Here is a 24,488-nt window from a genome sequence, read left to right on the forward strand (position 1 = left end):
TTGACCTCTCACTATGTCTCAATCACTGTTCAAGGATTTTACGTGTATTATGTCTCCCAAAACTTACAAAACCCCAGTGAACTGAGCACTAGTGTTTCCTGCACTTTGCAGCTAAAGAAGATAAGGCAGAGAGGACTTAGATAAAATAACTGGCAAGTTCTGGAGCCAGGATTCAAACCCAGATCCTGAGCTTCAAATGACCACGCTTCCACGCTGCTTGGTGCTGCTTTTCCTGCTCGCCCAGGGCCCAGTGTCTGTAGGCACAATATCCATGACAGCATCAAGCAGAAAAGGGAAAGACTACTCGTGCACTGATTATTTAAGAAAAGAACCTAAACCGATATTGGATTAGAACAGACATTTCGGAGGGACTGCATACCTCTGTTCCCCTAGGAGTAGAGTTATTTCGTTAACTATTTTCTGAAGGTTTCTTTTATTTTTTTAATTTCCTTGACTGATGCAGAACATCTGGCTGACTGTGAAGGAATGTTCGCTACAGTAGTAAAGTTGACATGCTTCATTATAGGATAGTCCGGCTTGTGAAACACGAAGGAAACACAATACATGTGATCAGCCAGGATTCAAACTAAACCCAGGAAATATTTATGCTGATTTTAATTTCTTTAAAAAAAGCTTATGTACGACATAAGCACAGTATATGTGGATGGTGGTTAGGGAGATATTGATAGTGTGTATTAATTAGCCAAGTGTAAGGGTAATGATTTTCCAGTTTTTAAATAGTGAATGGAACTGTCACTTAGGTTTCATGTGTTTACAAAATGGTACAATCGCTTAATATAATGAGTTGGTATGTATGGAATTGTTTATATAAGGAGCTCAACTGGATTGTTATAACGTATAGCTGTTAAGGGGAAAAAATGAATCCAAATGAAGGTAGAGACACTATTTAAGGAGGCAAAGTTTAGAATTTGGCTGGATTTCCAAACTCAGTGGTCCTAAGGCATCAATAAAAGTCCCGCTTGTAAAAGTTCCAGAGAACATGTCAGTGCTCAAGGAGTCTGTTTGCCTTCAAGCCTCTCCTCTTAGAATTCATCGCATTAATCCCAGATGAACTATTACATGGCTATAGTGGAAGAATGTGAGTCCACTGATACTAGATAAATTGTGATAAAAATTCATCTCAAGCTTAAGCTAATGCTCTCCCAATGCTTCCTAGTGTCACAAGCCTTATGCACACAGCATGGTGTAAACATGGCCATGGTCACTAGCAGCCTCATCTGGCCTCTCAGCCACTGTTGACCTGCCTTCACCTTGGCAAGGACCTCATGGATGAGCTTACGCCCTTGTTTCCAAGGGGAAGAACAGAACATTGGGCTTCCAAGATGGTGCCAGCCGTAAAGAACCCACCTGACCAGGCAGAAGACATAAGAGATACGTGTTTGACCCCTGGGTCAGGAAGATCCCCTGGAGGAGGGTACGGCAACCCACTCCAGTACTCTTGCATGGAAAATCCCATGGACAGAGGAGCCTGGCGGGCTGCAGTCCAAGAGTTGCAAAGAGACACAACTAAAGTGACTTAGCAAGCATGCATGCATGAAGAAAATAACTGCTTTTTTCTGGGCTCTAAAGACAATCTTTTTATCTCTCAAATGGAGTCTCCTAGGTGTAGACTCTTCCTCTTAGCATTTTAAATCTTTTCTTTGGGTCCGCATGTTTACTCTCTATCTTCTCAAACACAGATCCACCCTACCTTGAAACTCTTCACCATCTCATTAACACTCAACCAAAAGACAAACATCCAAGGGTGGGTGAATTTAGCCCCTGAACAGCTGATCACTGCTGGGGAAATCATCTGTCTGTTTTAACTTAAATCTATCATCTCTGAAGCCAAATGGATTTTCTTTGTTGCCAGACAGTCCTGCCATTTTTCTCTAGTTAAGATCATGGCTCCTTTCTGTGAGAATTTCATTTTAGATTTTTCTCTTTCCTCACATCTCCATTCCTTCTTCCCCAACTCCACTTTCAGCTGATGGCCTCAGCTCTTATTTCACTGAAAAAGATGAAAGGCCATGAGAAAGAACTCACTCATCTTCCTGGCACCAGGTCCACTAACGGACCTGGATCTGTGTGCATCTCCTTTCCCATTTCTGCTCATCTTTCTCACCCTCTCGCTTCATCCCAGCAACTTACAAGTGTGCTCTGGGAGTTTCCATTCTAATCTTCCATTCCATTTCCAGACTTCCTCCACCACCAACCCATGTAGCACCTTGCTTTTAAAACAGCTACCTACATGTTCTATTACTATGCCTCCTTCCTCATTCTTCACTTCTCAATTTTCAGCCGACTCCTGTTTGAACCCTGTTCTTAAAACTCCATTAAAACTGCTCTAAGTTGCCAATTTGGATGGATGCTTATCTGTATCTATCTTCCTTGATCTGGTTGCCAGATTCCATGCAATTCCCTTTCCTCTCTTTCTTGGACTCTCTCTTGAGATCAGCGACCTCTAAGTTCTGTTTCTTTGGTTTCTTGGCTGTTCTCTGGACTTCGTCCTGAACAGGATCCTTTTCCTCTCCGTGTTCTCATCCCAGATGGTTTTACTCTTCCCATGGCTTTCCTCATCTCCGTGCAAATGATGCCTTCATTTATATTTCTGGCCTAAACCACTTCCCCATTTGCCCACTAAACAATTCCACTGGAACATCTCACAGGCATTTTAAATGTAAGGTGTTCAAAGGTCTCCCCAACCTTTACACCTGACTCATTTATCTTCAAAATTTATATTAAATGTGTCATTTATTTCTATCCCTCCCAGGATCATCTCAGTTTTAACTACTCTTTTTCTCTCATATGTATTAGCAATAGTTTCCCTAGTGATCGCCATGATTTTACTTTTGCCCCTTTCTGATCTGATCTGATCACAGCACACTGAGTGTATGAAGAAAAGCTAGGTAATGTCTGCTGCTCAGAGTTCTTGGGTGACTTCCCACAGGCTGCAATAAAATCTAAACTCCTTGCCATAGCTTAGAAGGCCAGTGGTAAAGCCCCCCAGACCAACTCTCAACCCCTTAGTCTTCACTCTCTTTTGGTTTACTGGGCTCCCCCCTGACCCTTACACTTCTTCCAATGCTGTGGAATGGGAGAGAATTGACTCCTACATGTACACAACCTTTCACTGCTTTGTGGGAAGGAGAAAACAGAATTTCCACTTTCTTTTTCATTTCTTCCTTTACAATTTCTATTTTTGAGTATACTTTCTAATGGAAATAATGAGTGTCATTTGTTGTTTAGTTGCTAAGTCATGCCTGACTCTTTTGTGACCCCACGGGCTGTAGCCCACCAGGCTCCTCTGTCCAGGCAAGAATACAGGAGTGGGTTGCCATTTCCTTCTCCAGGGGATCTTCCCGACCCAGGGATGAAACCCGTCTCCCCTTGGCAGGCCAATTCTTTACCACTGAGCCACCTGGGAAGCCCAATGAATACATGAATATAATTTATAAGTAAATGAAAATAAGCATGGAAGGTGCTTGCTCAAAAATTTTTTCTTTCTTTCTTTAGCTGTGTTTGGTCTCAGTTGTGGCATATGGGATCTTCATTATGTTATGTGGGATCTTTCGTTGTGGTCGCACAGACTCTCTTGTTCGCAGTGAGTGGGCTTAGTCGCTCTGAGGCATCTGGGATCTTAGTTCCCTGACCAGGAATGGATTGAACCTGCATCCGCTGCATTGCAAGGTGGATTCTTAACCACTGGACCACAAGGGAAGTCTCTCAAATATATTTTTCTGATGGAATGTGATTTAAACTTGGAGGAGAATGCTCTAATACACCAAGGTTTTGGCTTTCTTTTGTAATTCTTCCTCTTTTTTGTGTGTGTTGGTTTGTGATATATTTTTTTTAATCTTAAAATCTTTGTGCAAATAGGCTTTCTTTACCAGGACATCTCTGTCACCAGCTCAGAGAAGACTTCCCTGATCATCCATCCAATGCCCTTGTCCTTCATGTCTTCCTTCAGGCATTTATGTTTGTGTAGTGCCTACCCGTGTGGAAATTGTGTATTTGTTTACTTGTACTTTGCCTGTCTCCATGTGGCAGTGCGTGGTTGTTTAGGTTCAATCTCTGTACAGTGCTTGGTATAGAACAGGCATTTGCAAAAACATATTTTTAACTGAATGAATGAACCTAAGTCATATTTACCATGATATGACTGTGATCTTTTGTCTCTTCCATGTTACTGCTCATGTCATTTCCTACATGGAATTACTTTCCCCTTTCTTTTAAAAGCCCAGACCTTGTGTTTTAAAGCCCACCAACTCCCCAACTTTGCATCTGCATCTACATTCCACCCTCAATCTGCCTTCCTGATCCCCTGGCCTGCGGTTTCCTATCAGGACTTGCATTCTCATAGAGTTTACTCGATAATCACTGGATTTACCACTTGCTCTGGCTTCCCAGGTGGCACAGTGATAAAGAACTCAACTGCCAAGGCAGGAGACACTGGTTCAATACATGGGTCAGGAAGTTCCCCTGGAGGAGGGCATGACAAGTCACTCTAGTGTTCTTGCCTGAAGAATTCCATGGATGGGGGGCCTGGGAGGCTACAGCCCATGGGGTCGCAAACAGTCGGACCTGACTCAGTGACTGAGCTTGCACTGGCTTCTTTGTATAGCTGCCTATTCATACCTTCTTTTTATCTCTTTACCTCCCCTTTGCTTCTTAGATACTGCTTAAGTTTTTCTGGTTCTGAACTCATAGCCTAAAAGCCTAAGAGGCCCCAACCCCATCTGGACTTCTGCAATCTCAAACCTAATTCCCATCTACCCTATTATTATCTAACTTGCTCCCAAAGGGAGGTTCAACACAGCTAACCTCTCTCAGACCTCTGGGTTCACACTGTTCTCCTTTGAGAACATGTCACTTATATCCCCCATGTAGACTTGAGTTTCTGGTAAGATTCTGAAGTTACAATCTATATATAAATAAGTCCATCCCTTATTTATTTACTTACTTAGGTATTTATTTATTCAAGCACTATGTTAACACAGTAACTCAAAACACTAAATCTAAGCCTTTGGGAGCTTCAGAAGGTCTCTTTTTGTGCCATTCAGAATTGAAGCTTTAGTTTTATTTATACTTTGACACCCTGGGACCTGTCAAGTGTGCTTGTGGCAATGTGGACTGAAAACAAATCTCCAAATGTTAGCCACATGGGGCACATTTTATTTCAGCAGTAAATTTAAATTTTTTTTTTTTTTTGGTTTTGTTTCCATAATGGGCATAGTTTTGAGTCCTCATTGTTATGGCATATGGAATTTCTCCATACTTTGGGAACTCAAACATGTGTGTCAATAAAAGTGGCCCCTCTCCCACATTCCAGCCCTTCAACAATCCCCACATCAGCTTTGTCAACTGTCTGGTCCTCTGATAATTAGAGCAACGCTCCCTCTGAAGAGACAGGCAAATGTGCCCTGGAATGAAATTATTAATAAAATCTCTAGTTCCTCCACAGAGGCCATTCTCTTTATTTCTTAAATAAATCCACGGATTTTCTGCCTTTTCCCTAAAATCTTTATTTTACAATGAGGGTTAGTTATCTTAAAAAGGAACTTTCCTATCTTTGATGATGTATTTTTAAATTCATTGCTCTTTCCTCAGCACCTAGAAGGCTACGTGGCAATTGTAAGCACTGTAATTACTTACTGAAAACATAAATGAACGTTTCCTCCTTTCTTATAATGTTAAGGACCAATACCTTTGACACAGCCTATACAGTGATGCTGCATCGCTGGTTCCTGCCTAGTAAAATAGAATTTTCTTTATTTAAGAAAACGTCTCATTTACATTTCCTTACATAAAGCAATATAAGTAAAAGGGGGTGCTTCTGTAATAATATTTTTTCCTTGCTGGTAAAAGAAACAGACAGAGAAAATACAGAAGATAGCTAATCCTATTGACCAGAGATAACCACTGCTAATACATCTTGGTATGTTTTCTTTTGGCTGTCTTAATTTGCAAATCTCCAAATAATCTTCTTCATATAAACAGTCCTATACCCTGCAATGTGGTATCCGACATAAGTATTATTTCATGTCATTAAGTGTTTCTTGTAAACATGATTTTTCATGGTTTCTTAATATTCTTCCATAGAGATGGATGTCTACATGTTACTTTGTCCCATCTTTAGACATACATATTATTATATCACATGCTGTAAATTATATGTTAATCATATAAGTTATACATTAGAAAACATATTGTGCTATCACACATATTAATAGCATGCATATATGACACTTTCATTTGCACACTTGTAGACATTTAGGCTATTAGAGATTACTCTCCAGTACTTTTTTGATGTGTGTATCTTAAGTTCTGTACACATTTCAGATTATTTCTTTAGAACAGATTCCTAGAAGTAGAATCACTGTGTTAAAGGATATGAATATTTTCAAGACTCTTGACCTGCATTGCTAAACTGCCTTTTTAGAAATGTTGAAATAATTTATACACTGACTAGAAATGTGTGAAAGTGTCTAAACTCCATTAACTCTAGCCAGCACTGATTACTGTCTTTTAAAAAGTGGATTAAAAAGAGTACTGTTAGCTTAACTTCAATTTTAAAATCCTGACTACTAATGAGGCTGAATATTTTTTCTGCACTCAAAGTCTTCTTTGAGTTATTTGCTTATGCCTTAGGTTCAGTGATTATTGATTTGCACGAATTCATAGCATCTTAAGGATATTAAACTTGTCTTTCATACTTATTACACATATTTTCAAATTACTGTATACACAGATTTTTAAATAAACTTCATATTTTTACATTCAAATCTGTTAATCCTCTACTGTTAGACATTATTCACAGGTTTAATCCAAAGGAAGAGAGAAAGAAAGAAAGAAAGGCATGTACAAAGAATAATGTAACAAATACCCATGACCTTGTGGGGCAAATTTAACAAATGCTAATATTTTGCTTTTGATTTTTTAAAAACAAAATTGCATGAGATCTTAATTTCTTTCCCAGTAACAGTTCCCTCCTTCCTATCCCTTCTTCATCATCCAGAGGCAACACCATCACAAATTTGGTGAGACTATAAATATGCTGTTATAGTTTTATCACAAGTATATGCACCCCTAAATAATGCCTAATATTGCTTAGTGTGTTTTAAAAATTTACACAAGCCATCATACTATTCCTGTTATACTTTTGCAACTTGCTTATTAAAAAATCAATGTTATGTTTTTAATATTTATTCCATTTTACTGCTCATAGGTCTATCGAATTCACTTTCACTGCCTGTATAGCATGACTATACCATGACATTTTTCTCCATCTTTCTAATGATAACATTTGCATTGTTCCTGATTTTTTGATGCAATTTTCAGTTTACTTCTGTTAATTGACATGTTATCTTGGTGCAAGTATGTGAGAGTGGCACCTAGAAGTGAATTTCAAGATAATAGGGTACATGAATTTAAAATATAACCAGCTACTGCCAGATTGCGCTTTAAAAAAACACTGTAAAGGTAAATTTGTCTTAAATCCTCTTTAGGACATAACATTTTTACATGCTATAATATAAAACTTTCTGGTTGAGAGATATGAGCATTTCTTACTTAAATGCTTTCATTGAAAGAAAGAAAGAGAGAGAAAGGAAGGAAGGAGGAGAGGGAGAAAGAGAGAAGGAGGGAGGGAGGGCAGGTGGGAGGGAAGGAAGAAGAAAGAAGGAAAGAAAGAAGAAATAAAAATATGTGAGACGATGGATTTGTTAATTAACTAGATAGGGGGAATCCTTTGTGGGGGGAAATCCCTATAGCATTTTTTTCTGATAAGTTATAAATGCAATGAACAATTTTGGAAAGTGTACACTGCCCCTTGTTACTCACCCCCCCTTGTTAGCTAGCTGTCATTCATGAATCTAATTATTGCTATGTATTTTTAATTACTTTTTTCTTTTTTAAGTAGATATACCTGATATTTACTTAAGTAGATAGTCTCATATGTCATGTATGAATATTCTTATCTTTTTACATCTTTGCCAAAACCTTATTGCCACAATTTTTTATTCTTGATAGTCTGATCATTGTAAAATGGTACTTCATTTTTAACATTTTAAATAAATTGTTTCCATGACTTTTAGTGAGTCTAAACATCTTTCCTTAGGTGTTTTGGCCACTTGAGTTTTTGTTCAGTGACTTTTCTGTTCATGTATCTCGCCCAGTTTTCTCTTGGGTTGGTTGTCTCTTCCTGGTTGATGTGTAGGAGAGCTTGTGTCAGTTAAACATATTTTAAATAACTCCTCCCAGGTTATGCTATTAGGCTTGCCTTTTAACTTTGTAATGGTGTAATTTTTCATACAGAAATTTAAACTTTTTATGTAGTCAAATCTATTCATATTTCCTTTATGATTTCTGTTTCAGTTCAGTTCAATTCAGTCGCTCAGTCATGTCTGACTCTTTGTGATCCCATGAACCCCAGCACACCAGGCCTCCTTGTCCATTACCAACTCCCGGAGTCCACCCAAACCCATGTCCATCGAGTCAGTGATGCCATCCAACCATCTCATCTTCTATCGTCCCCTTCTCCTCCTGCCTTCAATCTTTCCCAGAATCAGGGTCTTTTCCAATGAGTTAGCTCTCCACATCAGGTGGCCAAAATATTGGAGTTTCAGCTTCAACATCAGTCCTTCCAATGAACACCCAGGACTGATCTCCTTTAGGATGGACTGGCTGGATCTCCTTGCAGTCCAAGGGACTCTCAAGAGTCTTCTCCAACACCACAGTTCAAAAGCATCAATTCTTCAGCACTCAGCTTTCTTTATAGTGCAACTCTCACATCCATACATGACCACTGGAAAAACCATAGCTTTGACTAGATGGACCTTTGTTGACAAAGTAATGTCTATGCTTTTTAATATGCTATCTAGGTTGGTCATAACTTTCCTTCCAAGGAGTAAGCATCTTTTAATTTCATGGCTGCAATCACCATCTGCAGTGATTTTGGAGCCCCCCAAAATAAAGTCTGACACTTTTTCCACTGTTTCCCCATCTATTTCCCATGAAGTGATGGGACCAGATGCCATGATTTTAGTTTTCTGAATGTTGAGCTTTAAGCCAACTTTTTCAGTCTCCTCTTTTACTTTCATCAAGAGGCTCTTTAGTTCCTCTTCACTTTCTGCCATGAGGGTGGTGTCATCTGCATGTCTGAGGTTATTGATATTTCTCCTGGCAATCTTGATTCCAGCTTGTGGATAACCATTGTTGTTTTAATCTAATTATTGTAAAGTTTTACTCTTTCCATTTAGACTTTTATCTGGAGTTAATTTATTAATGATAGTGTCAAGGCTCCATTGAATTTTATCTTTTCAATCTGGAAAAATCACATGTCCCTCTACTGCTTTTTTAAACACTTAATTTTCTCCTCACTGATTGTAAATCTCCCTTCTATCATCTATCAAGTGTGCACATATTCTTAGAACTAGCTCTGGACTCTATATTCCTTACTATTAATTTATCCCTGTTAATATTAATTAATTAATAATTAATTATAATAAATAAATTATTGATTAACATTATTAATTATTTTATTAATAAAATTAATAAATTTTATTAATTTATTAAATTATACAATAATCACCCCCTCATCTCTTTGTGCTTTTACAATAAATTTCCATTTCCTAGTAGAAAAAACTTTCTCCTCTTTGTTCTTTTTCAGAACTGTTTTTTCTCAAATTTAGGATCAGTTTGTCTAACTCCAGGAAGAAATTCTGTCGCTATTATGGTTGGAAATAAATTATATTTATAATCTGAGAGTAATTTCCATTTGCATAATCAGTGTTCCTAGCCAGGGGAAGAGCATATCTTTCCATTAATCCAGGTTTTAAAAAAAAGTTTTTATTACTATTTAAAATCAAGATAACTAGTCAAGATAGGTAGATTATACACCCATAACAAACACAAAAACTGTAGTTTTTAACAGAACAGAAGGTTGTTCCTTCCTCACGCAAAGTGTGTGTGTGTGTGTGTGTGTGTATGTGTAGGGGGGGTCTGGGTAACTCTCCAGAGAAGCAGTCTTCTGTGTGGGTGTTTAGAGTTGCAGGCTGTGGCCATCCTTCTGGCCACTCAGTATCAACATTTGCTTCTGCAGTCTCCATGGTAGGGCAAGAGAGGCAAGATGAAGAAAGAAGCAGTGGTTCTTAAAAGTGGTTCTTAAAAGCTCCTGCCTGGAGTGATACATATCCCTTTTTATATATCATTTGCTGAAGCCAGTCACATGTCCACGGCTTACTTCAAGAGGCAGGGAATTGTAATCTCACAAGCATAGAGTAGAGAAAACCCAGATGTGTTGGTGATGGCCCTCATGTCACCATGGCGTACACTCGTGCTCCTGCTCTGCCACTGACAAGGGATGTGATTTTTGACAAGTCCCTGTGCTTCCAATTGCAACATCTGGAAAGCGATAGGATTTATTTCTTTATTCAGTTGGTGTGTGCGTGTGTACTTAGTCGATTCAGTCATGTCTGACTCTTTGTGACCCTATTGACTGTAGCCCGCCAGTCTCCTGCATCTCCTGCCTTGGCAGTGGATTCTTTACCACTAGCACCACCCGGGAAGCCCTATTCAATTGGTCCTTATTATTAATTAGGAGCCAACCATGTGTCGGGCAAGATGTGACTCTGGTAATATAATGGTAAACACAGTGCAACCCTTGCCTTCAAGCAGTTTGCAATTTAATAGATATCTTACTGTTGACTTTCAGTTCTTTAAATAAAATTCCAAGATTTTATTTAAAAAATTCTCAATAAGAAACTCTCCAGAGAGTTATATTTCAGAGACTTAGGTGTTTTCTCAGAAGTTTCTTCCTTCTTTGTATGCCTGAATTTAGTTGGCTGCAATGTAATTCTATCACAGCAACAGATACACACCTGCCCATCATTTTCAAATCACTAGTATGAGTACAGACTGGCACAGGTGGTGACAAGAGAGCAGACACTGGACCATTCTCATAGCTGCTTTGAATTTAATGAGAAGAATACTTCATAAAATAAAGATAGCTGAAAATCAATTTGATTGGGAAATACCTGGGCTGATAACCTTGCCACATAATGTACATTCCAGATATCAAAGCTTTTTCTAATACTTATGAGTAAACCAAATAATAAAACTTCTGAAATTTCTAAAACATTTTGTTCTATAATTAATTTTTCCCTAGAGGAATATTTATTGGTATGAAATAGAAGACATATGAATAAGCATACTTGTGAGCATGCACAAAACTGGTTTGCCAAGTTTTTTTTTCCCCAATCTCTTAGGACTTGATGCTGCCTGCCAAGTTTTAATTTACTAGTTCCCTCTACTTAAAATACAGCTCACAGAGAAACATTTCTAAGAATTTGAGGCATTGTCTTTAAACATGATGCAACAGTTTACAATTTGCATGAAATAAGGGAAGAATTCCATTCTACTTTGCATTGATGCAATTATGGCATTTCCTGTATTCTTAATACTACATACCTAATTCTTAAACCAAAGTCAAAAATAGTGACGCAATAATAGAATTTAGTTTCAGTGTCTTACATACCATACTAACTAAACTTTTGATTAATTACAACAATTTCTCATCTTTTCACAACCCTTTAGCACTTAAGAGGTATTGAGTTTGTTTCAAATATAACAGTTTTTTATTAATTTGCTAGTTGTTTATACTTTGAATTTATTTAACAAGGACAAAGACCATGATCATACACTCCTAGAATCTCTGGTTTCATCAGTAAGCATCCAATGCTTATTACTGGGCTTTCTTGAAAGCGAAATAAGGATAATTAGGTTCTCTGAATATGAGAAGGGAAGATCAATAACCATTCTCTATTCTCATTAGCCATGTTCTCCCTGAGTGATCCAACCTACTGTCATGATATCAAGTGCTATCTTTGACACCCAAGTCTAATATCTCCAGTTCTGGATTTCTTCCTAAGTTCCACACTGGTAATTCAAAGACCACACCACCTGGTCATCTACACAAACAACTCATACTCAGAATATGTAAACCAGAATGATTTATCTTCTTCCTCCATATCAGCTTCCTTTGTGGTCAACTTTTTAAGATGGTGCCATTATCCACTGGCCGTAGATACACCTGGAGTCATTTTTGGTTCTTCCATCTTCCTTATCAGGAACCAAGTCCTGTTGATTCTGCTTTGTTACTGCCTCATGAATCCATCCTCTTCCTATAACTTCCAACTTCAGTTTAGGCTTTCATTTCCTACCTGACTACAGTGATCACTTCCTTCATAGTCTTCCTGTCTCCAGTCAGGCTTCCTCCAATTATTCTTCATACCCAGGCCTGTGACCCTTTTCACTCTGATCACAGCAGTGAAAATCCACTTCCAGTTTCACTCTATTGACTGGGTGGGCATGATTCCACATTCTGGTCCTTTCCCAGTTTGAGGGCCTGCTCAGGAGGTCTCGGTCAACTGTGTCCTGAGAGTGATGCCCCTATTTCACACTCCTAAAATGCTCTAACTCACATCATCAATGCCTGCCTCAGCAGAGCTCTTTCTCACCCTGACCATGCTCTCTTCCTTCCTGTTCATCTTGTCTTCCTTTTCTAACTTTGTGGTGACCACAAAGGGTAAAGTGATGAGAGGAAGTATGCAGGGAAGAAATGAAAAGCCCCAAAGAACCTGGAGTCCAATTGCTGTTTCCTCTTCAGGCCTAGAGTTGTCTGTCTGTCTGTAAAATGTTTTCCATTTCTGTGTGGCTCTGAGTGGGCTGTATTATGTCAGTCTGGGAGCCTCAAAAGGCAGTGACTTTGACTACTATCAAAATATATCACTAGGTCCTGAATCCACTACAGCATGACATGTAAATCATTACTTAGCGTCTTCTGATAATAATAAAAGAAAGGAAAGGAAAGAGGAAAAATTGAACTATTAAGAAAAAGCAAACTCTTTCGTCTTGAATCTTGGCTAAAAATAACATGTGCAAGGAAAGAAGCATTTACCTTCTGCTGTGGGAATGTGGACTCCATCATGGCCATTTCAAAGCTGTGAGCACCCTCTACCTGCGTCTTCTCCCATAGAGCGCTGAGGAATTGTACAGAACGACTCTGAATGGACAGCGGCTCAGGAAACAGGCTCTGAAAGGGCATTCATGAGAGAAACATGACATGTCATCTCTTGTCCCAACAATATTGTTTGATTGGCTGCAAAGCACTATTAGTCTTGGTCTGAACTTAAAAATGGCTTAAATAAAGCTACAGAGAAATCTATGTTGAAGATCAAATGTACAGTACATTTCATGCTTTCTATATTTTTAACAGAAAATTTAACTTATTAAACAGCACTTTAAAGACAGTTGATATTGATTTCTATAAATATGCCTAACTTTTGTAAGGTAGTGTTTATATCAGTCACTTCTCAAGGATGTTACTTAATTGGAAAATGGCTAATATAAATATTTATATTTATTTTTCAAAGATCTGAGAATTAAGGTATAAAATTTGAGTACAAATATCAAGTTTATTTAGGGCTTCCCAGGTGGCACTAGTGGTAAAGAACTTGCTTACCAATGCAGGAGATGTAAGAGACGTGGGTTTGACCCCTGGGTCAGGAAGATCCCCTGGAGGAGGGCATGGCAACCCACTCCAGTATTCTTGCCTGGAGAATCCCATGGTCAGAGGAGCCTGGGGACTACAGTCCACAGAGTCGCGGAGTTGGACATGACTGAAGTGACTTAGCATGCAGCATGCATACATCAAGTTTATTTATACAGAGTAAATCATGAATAATAGACATTAAATAACCAACAGTCCATTATTATTCAGATATGAACAGTGTAAGGGAGGGTTGGGAAAATAAAAAACATTGTCAGTCCTAAAGTGTATAATGGCTGAATATTCTTAGAGCTTTAAGATATTTTAAGTTTTGGACAGTAAGATTGTTAACATAAGAAAAAATTACATTTACATATATTTCATTCAAGTCAATGAACATAAAAATTTCAAAGGAAAATTTAGATTGTATGTTTAATCAATTATGTGTTTAACAGTCATTTACATGTGATGTTATACCTAAGAATGTGAGAAGTGTCTCAATTCGAGGAAATAATTTTATAAAAACATACAGAACATAAAGGCACATGATTACACACATGCGCACACACACACAAAATATAATATATATAATATATATTATCCTTTATGTGTGAGGTGTAATAAAATAATGATATTGGCTTATAAAATCCCATTTTCAATGTCAGTGACTGTCCAAATATTGACTTACGAGACTTTCTAGATGGTCTCTGTGTATATAGTTTCTATTTCTATTTAGTAAGATTCTTCTTTTCCAGAAAAATCTCATGATTATCCTCCTCAACATGAACTGTTTTTGGTACTCAGTGGGAAAAGGTGGAGGATTTTATACCCTGAGTAAGTTGCCCACAGATTTAAAAAGGTTAAGGGCCAGTAACAGATTAATGTGAAACCCAAAACATGGATACATCCGGGAATTTCTTGATTATAATCGGAAACATATACAGCATATGACCATTCACTTAAAAAAGAGCAGGACCTGATTTAATTAATCATCATTCCAAAAAGGTCCATTTGGACTGGAATCTCTTAATTTGAGAACTCCATCATAAGTCTGTAAACTGAGAAAGGAAAGAGTCTAGCCCAGCATACTAGGCTAGTACGGGTTTGTAACTATCAAGTCAAAGATATGATTTTTAGTTATCCCAAAGTCAGGTTTCATCCAGATCACACAGTATCAAAGGTGCAGAAAAAGAAAGGAAACATTACAGAAAAAAGAACAACAAAAAAAACCATCATAAACAGATGTTCATTGGTGATTTTGCTCAAAGAGAAAAACAAAGGATCAGACTAAGTCAATAAAATAAGACAGAAGGGGCAAAAATAAAATCAAGCTTTCTTGGTCTGTTTTCAGAAAACTGACAACTGTGAAGAATAAAGCCAAAGATGAAACCAAGTACAAAATCACTGATGAAAACTGTTTGAAAAACGTTACTAAGGTAGGAGAAGAAGGTCTTTATTTCAAGAAAAGCAAGAAAATCAATGCTGTTTTTTTATATTCACATACAATTTGTTTTGTGCTGGGTCTTGGTTGCTGCACGCAGGCTTTCTCTAGTTGCGGGGAGTCGGGGCTCCTCTTTGCTGCAGTGCATGGGCTTCTTGTCCCTGTGGTTTCCCTCTCTTGTTGGGGAGCACAGGCTCTAGGCTGTGTGGGCTTTGGTAGTTGCGGCAGGCGGGCTCAGTAGTTGTGGCCCATGGGCTTAGATGCTCTGAGGCATCTGGAATCTTGCCAGACCAGGGACCAAACCTGTGTCCCCTGCATTGGCAGGTGGATTCTTATCCACTGTACCACCAGGGAGGTCCCTATATTCATATACAATTTGATTCACATCAAAATATCAGTTGTTCTCTACAAGATATGATTAAGTATTCTTGAGACTTCATATAGAAAAAGATGGTATCTCTGAGGCATGTCTAAATTGTCTCTTTTCTTTCTTAATTATTATAGCTCCACTTTCCAGCTATGATACAATCAGCATTAAAATTCATTTTTTTCTTAATAAGCCTGCCCCATTTTATAAAGAAACATAACTATCTGACTAGTGACTTTCATTGGGATTATTACAGAAATGTTATATTAATAGAAGTAACTAAACTTATTATTCAGTTCAGTTCAGTTCAGTCACTCAGTCATGTCCGACTCTTCGTGACCCCATGAACCGCAGCACGCCAGGCCTCCCTGTCCATCACCAACTCCCGGAGTCCACCCAAACCCATGTCCTTCGAGTCGATGATGCCATCCAACCATCTCATCCTCTGTCATTCCCCTCTCCTGCCCTCAATCTTTTCCAGCATCAGGGTCTTTTCCAATGAGTCAGCTCTTCACATCAGATGGCCAAAATATTGGAGCTTCAGCTTCAACATCAGTCCTTCCAAGGACTGATCTCCTTTAGGATGGACTGGTTGGATCTCCTTGCAGTCCAAGGGACTCTCAAGAGTCCTCTCCAACACCACAGTTCAAAAGCATCAATCCTTCAGTGCTCAGCTTTCTTTATAGTCCAACTCTCACATCCATATATGACCACTGGAAAAACCATAGCTTTGACTAGATGGACCTTTGTTGACAAAGTAATGTCTCTGCTTTTTAATATGCTTTCTAGGTTGGTCATAACTTTCCTTCCAAGGAGTAAGTGTCTTTTAACTTCATGGCTGCAATCACCATCTGCAGTGATTTTGGAGCCCAGAAAAACAAAGTCAGCCACTGTTTCCACTGTTTCCCCATCTATTTGCCATGAAGTGATGGGACCGGATGCCATGATCTTAGTTTTCTGAATGTTGAGCTTTAAGCCAACTTTTACAGTCTCCTCTTTCACTTTCATCAAGAGGCTCTTTAGCTCCTCTTCACTCTCTGCCATGAGGGCGGTGGCATCTGCATGTCTGAGGTTACTGATGTTTCTCCCGGCAGTCTTGGCTCCAGCTTGCGCCGGGCCCGATTCCTAACCCCTCGGTACCATCCGCATTCTCCTTTTTCTGCCTCTGCCCTCTCTCTGTTCCTGCCTGCAACCCCCGTTCTGTTTTAAACACAAGTGAAGACCACTGGGTCAGGGGTCAGGCAGTCTGAGTTCTGTCCTTCAATTTGCTTATTTGGAAAAATGATGTCTAAGATCCCTCCTGTTACTAACATTTTGTAATCTATATCCAAGTTTTATTGAAAGTTTAATGCATTCAAAATAAGCATTTCCAAACAAGAATCTTTTTTTGATGCTAAAAATCTTTGCATCAAATTCTTTCTTGTTTAAACTCCTCTTTATGTAACTTTACCTCTAAACATAAATTCTATACAGAAAAGTGGCATTCTAGTGTTTTAACAATGTCAAAAAAGATATGCTGACTCCAAAGTTATTTGGAGATTGCAAAATAGTGTCTAGTTCTCCATAAGGAAAGCTGTCCACCCCCAGTAAGTGATTTTTTTGTTGTTATCATTGAACAAAAAATATTTTCCCATTTATTCTTTTTTTTTAAGAGCAAAAGGATATTCAAGATAATAATAGGCTTGTCTTCCTGATTACTAATCTAGGGCCTTTTATAAAGAAACTATCCTAAAATGTAGAAAAAAAATCCATGTTAAAAATTACTAATGAAATGTGTATGCATTGTTGTTATTTGCATATTACTCTGGTCAAAGAGTAATTCAGTAAAAATGATTATAAACTCATATCTGGCTCATTAAGGAGCCATGCTGAACTTGAATTATACATACCTGCTGAAATAGGAACATGATTTGGATCCATGGCTGAGGTTCTTGACTGATGAGAATAAAACTGGATTTACTGTAGAGGCAGTAATGACCCTTCAGGGAACAAGTGAAGAACAGCTTTGCTACACAGCTTCTAACAGAATCTGGAAACAAATACACATAGCATTAAGCATTAGATTCTTCCCAGAGTTACACCTTACACTCCAACACACAAACACCTTTAGAACTACATTCTTTAGTTTTTAGTCTGTGAGCTAATAACTTCAACAACTGTCGATTTGGGGGTAGATCCATCTTATGGAATGTAGATTAATATGAAGTTGCTTTAAGCAAGTGTATTCAATCCCTCTTTCTCTTTTATTAATGAAAAGGGAGACGGGTGTCATTTCCATCTGAGCGGGCACTTTGAAATGATAACCTAGGAAGCATAAGCAAATGAATGAAGGAAATCCAGGCATTTTTCTGGGCAGAGATGGTGTGCCATGGCCAGGGCACTGCTCTCTCGGTTACACGGAGGCCACAGGGACAGCCTCCAGAATAACTCTGGCCCGGAGTGTGGCTTCCTGTGAACGAACCTGGTTTGACAAGATCATTTCATCTTGAAGAGCTTCAGCAGGAAAACTTAAAGCAATCAGCCTTTAGGGGCAAGAAAGCGGGGGAACATGGTGGTGGCAGCATAGAGCAGAGGTGGTGAAGAACTGTGCTGAGGAGTCATTTGATATTTACAACCCTACAAGATGGGTGTTAAATTTTTTTTTTTTTCCAGTTGCCACACATGGGATCTAGATGCCAGGGGTCAAACCCAGGGATTTGGGAGCACAGAGTTTTAGCCACTGGAGCACCAGAGAACTCCCCAGGTGTTAACTATTTCTATTGTAAACGTGAGGAAACCTAGCCCATTAAAGGGTCAGCTTATTGAATCATTGTGATTGCCTTGTTCACCACTCTAGGCCTGGCATGTGCTAAGATGCTCTAAAGAGAGTATCTACAGAGATGAATGAGGCTCAAGGATCCAGAAAAAATCACTCAATTCTGCCCAGTCTGTGGCAGAACCAGGATTTGAACTCAGCCAAACTTTTGCCACATTGAGATGCTTTTTAGGCCCTACCATACTAGGAATTTTTAAATCTGCAGAGTAATACAGATAGCTCATGGGGTAACTATTATTTCAGAATTAATCTGACATTTTAAATGAGATACTTTGAAAATAGATTCACTATGCCCTGCTAGCAAAAACAGAAATAGACTAGAGTTTATTAAAAGTTGATGGGAACCCTAATTAGATGGTAGAGTCAGTCCCACCCATGAGAGTCTATGGGGTTCCCTAGAGAATTGTGGGGAGGCGAGCAGCTTGACTGCGTACAATCAGGGCTCAGTCCTGAGGAATAACAGGCTTTTGGGAAAGAGTTTGGAAGATTTAAGGGAGGGTGGCCAATGACAGATCAAAGAAGATGACAATGGAAACCAAACAATAAAACCACAGGGCAATTTAGAAATATATTTAGAAATCTTAGTAAATAACAGCTTTCTGTGTGATTCTGACCATTGGTATGAAAGAGGACTAGCTTTCATGAAGTTTGTTGTTTGGGGGAATTTGATCATTCAAAATCCTTGTATGAAATCAGAAATCATTTCTGCATTCTCTGGGTGAATGGCTTACAAATTCAGTAGAAAAGACCAGGAGTCCTATCACTGACAATAAAAGACTTGATAGAATAGAGCACAATATACACTTATCATTTGCCCTATTGGAAATCATTTGACAATGGCAATTAAAAATACTTTTTTGGCACTGATGCTTTGAAAAATTGAATTTAAATTAATCAATACTAGAGAAGGCAGAAACCAAGTATTCCATAAGAGCACACACACACAAATGGTTCTACTAGAAATCAATCTAGCCATAATGGATACATTGAGACAGCACTCTGTCTGTTAATAACTTCAACAACTGTCAATTTGGGAGCAGATCCATCTTATGGAATGTAGATTAAAATGAAGTTGCTTTAAGCAAGTGTATTAAATCCCTCTTTCTCTTTTGATTAACAATGCATGAGAAGTCTCCAAGCAAGTCGCAAGGGAGGGAAAAAAACACCTGCTTTAATCGAAAGATTCAAAAGGGCAAGTTCATTTGTATGAACCTGTGGAGTAGCTTGATGTAAGCTGGACTTCAGGCCTGTGCCATGAAAAAAGTGTTTTTACTTTTTTCCTTCCCCTAAATTACTCCTCATTCATGTTTTCTTTTGAAAATGAACATTGACTCAATTTATTTTACTTGTCCTGACCTACCAGCTTGCTATACACAAATAACAGGAGTCCCAGATCACAGAAAATGGACAAAGTAGTAGAAGAGAGACCGTCACCTAGAAGTATATACAGTGACTATAAAAACACATCAGTTCTGTGATGTAAGTATTAGTTGCTCAGTCGTGTCCAACTCTCTGCAACCCCATGGACTGACTGTAGCCCTCCAGGCTCCTCTGTCCATGGGATTCTCCAGGCAAGAATACTGGAGTGGGTTGCCATTTCCCTCTCCATCTGTGATATAAGGGTTTGTTAATACTTATAGTAAACTGGATCTGTTTAAATATTTTCCTCATTTTTTTTTCCTGAGCTTTGCTGGATTAGAAAGTTTTCTCAACACTAACATTTAGCTGCTATTTTTTCTCTGTAATTTTCTCCCTTCTGTTCATTCCATGATATTGAATGGTGAACATGCAATAAATGGTGTTGGATGAATGAATGGATGTCAGACAGTGTGCAGAGACCAAGAGAAGCCATGATGTTGACATTGCTCTTAAGAAGTTTACGGTAAAAATGGGAGAAACACCTATAAATGATGGTTGTAAATTAAGTCCATGGAGGGGCAAGCAGTGTGGACCACTCCAAGGAAGCAGCTATTATCCTTGGGGAGCCAGGGGAGGCTTCATGGAGGAGGAAATATTTGAGGTGACCTTGAAAGCTAACCAAGATTTTGAACTTAGAAAAAGTATGAGAGAGACAAGCATTTTAAGTGTAGCAAACACCCTGAAAAAAATCACGTAAGGCATGAATGTTCAAGGTAATTCCAGGTAGTAAGGTTAGTGTATCTGGGTTATTATGGTATTTTTTACCTAAGCAACTGATGCTCAAACTGTTATTTATTTTTCTAGAAATGTTGAAGAGAGAGGAGGTCATGCTTTGATAAACACACACCAGATCTGATTGTTATTTCTTTACTTTTGGTATACTGTGGCTTATTTTTATAAAAAAATCAAAGGGTTTGGTTTGGTCTTTAAAAATATTGAAGTTAACATGAACAGCAATAATTGTATAATATAATGTGTTGTAAGCTGAAATAACCCAAATATATACACATTACACATGGATAGCTTTAAAGACATGATTTAAAATATAAGAGCATTTGTTCTTCTTTTTGAGTCAAAGTATTTTAAGAAGCATTTTGGAATTCTTTTTTTTTCCGAGATTTGCTAGAGTAAAAAGTTCTCTAAACATTAACAATCAGTTGCTAATATCTCTCTGTAATTTTCTCCCTCCTGTTCAATCCATGGTATTGAATGGTGGGCATGCAATAAATGGTGTTGGATAATGAACGGGTGTCAGACACTGTGTAGAGACCAAGAGAACCCATGATGTTGACATTACTCTAAAGAAGTGTACAGCCAAATGGGAGAAACACCTATAACAATGATTGTAAATTAAGTTCACTGAGGGGCATGCAATGCCAGCCACTCAGAGCAATGAGTGGCTGTTATCTTTGGGAAGCCAGGGGAAGCTTCATGGAGGAGGAAATATTTGAGGTGACCTTGAAAAAGGTTAACTTCAGTATTTTTAAGGACCAAACCAAATCCTTTGATTTTTTTTTACAAAAATAAGCTACAGTCTACCAAAAGTAAAGGAATAACAAAAAAAAGGACTTTCTTTTTCTCTTTCCCCCCACTTTTCTCCTACACTTCACATGCTTTTATTCTTGCACTGCACGCACTGTACTGTGTTAAATTTTTGTTAATAAGGATATTTTTAAGTAAGGTTTTATTTTACAATACTTTTAGATTTACAGAAAAATTACATGTATAATTATTATACATATTGTATATAATTATAATTATAATGAAATGAAAGTTGCTCAGTTGTTTCTGATTCTTTGCAACCTCATGGACTGCAGCCAACAAGGCCCCTCTGTCCATGAAATTCTCCAGGCAAGAATACTGGAGTGGGTAGCCGTTCCCTTCTCCGAGGGATCTTGCTGACCCAGGGATCAAACCTGTGTCTCCTTCACTGCAGGCAAGATTCTTTACTGTCTGAGCCACCAGGAAAGCTATTATTTACAGTATATGAATATGTAATTATTATATATATATTTACATATTGTATTAAGTTACAATATATAGAGTTCTCTATGTACTTTACACTTGATTTATCCTGTTTTAATATCTTAAGTTGGTATGATATTGCTTGTTATAATTAATAAACCAATGTACATGAGTACATGCATGCTCAGTCACTTCTGTCGTGTCCCTCTTCACGACCCTATGGACTATAGCCTGCCCGTCTCCTCTGTCCATGGAATTTCCCAGGCAAGAATACTAGCGTGGGTTGCCATGCCCGGCTCCAGGGGATCTTCCCAACCCCGGGGTCAAACCCATGTCTCCTGAATCTCCTGCATTGCAAGGGGATTCTTTACTGCTGAGCTACCAGGGAAGTCCTGATAAACCAATATTGACAGATTATTATAAACTTAAGGCTACAGTTTATTCAGATTTCCATAGTTTATACCTAGTGCCTTTTTTTTCTATTCCAGGATCCCACACAACATTATTCATTATGTCTCCTTTGGCTCCTCTGGGCTGTGACAATTTCTCAGACTTTCCATGTGTTTGATGACCTTGAGAGTTTTTTTGACCTTGAGAGTCTTGCAGAGTACTTTTGTTAGGTATTTTGTAAAATGTTTCTTAGTTGGGATTGGCTGTTTTTCTCATGAGTAGACTGAGATTTCCGATTGAGGGGAGGAAAACCAGAGAGGTCAAGTGCCATTTTGCTTGTATCATATGGAGAGTACATTTATCTACATGACTCATGACTAGTGATGCTGACCTTGAACATCTGGTTGAGGTAGTGTTTGCCAGGTTTCTCCACTATAAAGTTACTCTTCCCCCTCCACTTTCCACATTGCCCTCTCTGAAAAGAAGTCACAATGTGTAACCCATACTTAAAGAGTGGGGGGTAGCTTCACCTCCTGAGGGCAGAATAGCTACATAAATCATGTGGAATTGTGCACAAATTTGTCTCTTCCTCTTCTAGTTATTACATTCAAATTATTTAGTCAATTTTTCTATCAGTATGTACTCATGGATATTTATTTTATAATTCAACATTATTTTACTTATTCCGTTGCTCTGATTGTTCCAGATTTGGCCACAGGGAGCTCTTTCAGTTGGCTCCTGTGTCCACTGCATGCTAACTGACTTCAGTCATGTCTGACCCTTTGCAACCCCATGAACTGTATAGCCCACTATTCTCCTCTGTCCATGAAATTTCCCAGGCAAGACTACTGGAATGGGTTGCCACTTCCTCCTCCAGGGGACCTTCCTGATCCAGGCATCGAACCCGTGTCTTGCATTGCCTGAATAGGCAGGCGGGTTCTTTATCACTGGTGCCACCTGGGAAGCCCTGTGTCCATTAGATACGCAGCCACCATGATGTGTGTGGCTTTTTGTTTGCTTTTTAAAGTCACTTCCTTACTTACATCTTACATACAAGATGCTCCAGGCTCATTTTGCATGTTTCCTGCCCTGTCTTAGAATTAGCTGTTTCTCTAAGGAGTTTTGGTTTCTTTCACTGAAGAACTGTGTTAGAAACTAAGATCTAGGTATTGTGTATGTTTGTTGCTACTGGGGTATCATTGTTCTTTGGTCCCTTCAGGCGACAGAGCAGGGAAATTATGTGTGTATATATGCATATATCTATTATAAGTATTTATATATGCAACCATCTATATTTATATTAAGGTAAACATGAGTTTGGGCTTTTCAGTTAGCACTAGTGGTAAAGAGCCCACCTGCCAATGCAGGAGACATAAGAGATGCAGGTTCGATCCCTGGGTTGGGAAGATCCACTGGAGGAGGGCATGGCAACCCACTCCAGTATTCTTGCCTGGAGAATCCCATAGACAGAGGAGCCTGGAGGGCTCCAGCCCATAGGGTCACAAAGAGTCAGACATGACTGAAGTGACTTAGCATGCGTGCATGAAAATATAAGTTCATATCATGGTTTCAATTCAGATTCATTACCACATGTATCATTCTAGACTCCATCCCTTGCTTATCTGTTAACTCTCACTTCAACAGCAAGAAGCCTGAGTCCCACTGTTAGTATTTTTATCTGTCAATTGTAGGAAGCACAGTTCTTTTCCTCTCCCTTTCCCTATCTTTCCTGCCCCCCTTCCCTTTCTCCCTCCTTTCTCTCTTACAAATAGTTGTGTATTTAGTATCCACCAATGTACCTGGCATAGAGAAGCCTACCTCAAAACATAATAACAATCTTTTATTATATTCTTTCTGCTTCTTTCTGGAGCAACAATAAACCAGTAGGATATTCCCATGAAAGTAACAAGAAATAAAAATAGTAATAATACAATATTAATTTTCATGATAAAATTTTATCTTAATTTTAACTAAGCATTCCACATCATCATATCTGGCATGAAAGATATAGCTATTTGTTAATCTGAACATTTTTTGTTAGTTTCAGTTCAGTCGCTCAGTTGTGTCCAGCTTTTCACAACCCCATGGACTGCAGCACGCCAGGCTTCCCTGTCCATCACCAACTCCTGGAGCTTACTCAAACTCATGTTCATAGCATCAGTGATGCCACCTGCCATCTCATCCTCTGTTGTCCCCTTCTCCTCCTGCCCTCAATCTTTCCCAGCATCAGGGTCTTTTCCAATGAGTCAGCTCTCCACATCAGGTGGCCAAAGTATTGGAGCTTCAGCTTCAACATCAGTCCTTCCAATGAATATTCAGGACTGATCTCCTTTAGGATGGACTGGTTGGATCTCCTTGCAGTCCAAGGGACTCTCAAGAGTCCTCTCCAACACCATAGTTCAAAGGCATCAATTCTTCAGTGCTCAGCTTTCTTTATAGTCCAACTCTCACATCTATACATGACTACTGGAAAAACTATAACTTTGACTAGACGGACCTTTGCTGACACAGTAATGTCTCTGTTTTTTAACATGATGTCTGG

General features: G+C 38.7%; 1 protein-coding gene across 5 annotated transcripts in view; it reads right to left on the reverse strand.

The window, feature by feature from the left end:
• VEPH1 (ventricular zone expressed PH domain containing 1) overlaps positions 1-24,488 on the reverse strand; it is a 320,038-nt gene that overhangs the window by 97,491 nt on the left and 198,059 nt on the right. For all 5 annotated transcript variants that reach the window (XM_043874509.1, XM_043874507.1, XM_043874506.1 and 2 more), the window contains exons 10-11: positions 17,247-17,386; positions 12,959-13,093 (exon numbers count right to left, since the gene is read on the reverse strand). In XM_043874509.1, the coding sequence (XP_043730444.1) occupies positions 12,959-13,093; positions 17,247-17,386 (275 nt within the window). The remainder of the gene's footprint in view (positions 1-12,958; positions 13,094-17,246; positions 17,387-24,488) is intronic.

The sequence above is a fragment of the Cervus elaphus genome, chromosome 19, assembly GCF_910594005.1.
Source record: "Cervus elaphus chromosome 19, mCerEla1.1, whole genome shotgun sequence".
Taxonomy (NCBI): Eukaryota; Metazoa; Chordata; class Mammalia; order Artiodactyla; family Cervidae; genus Cervus; species Cervus elaphus.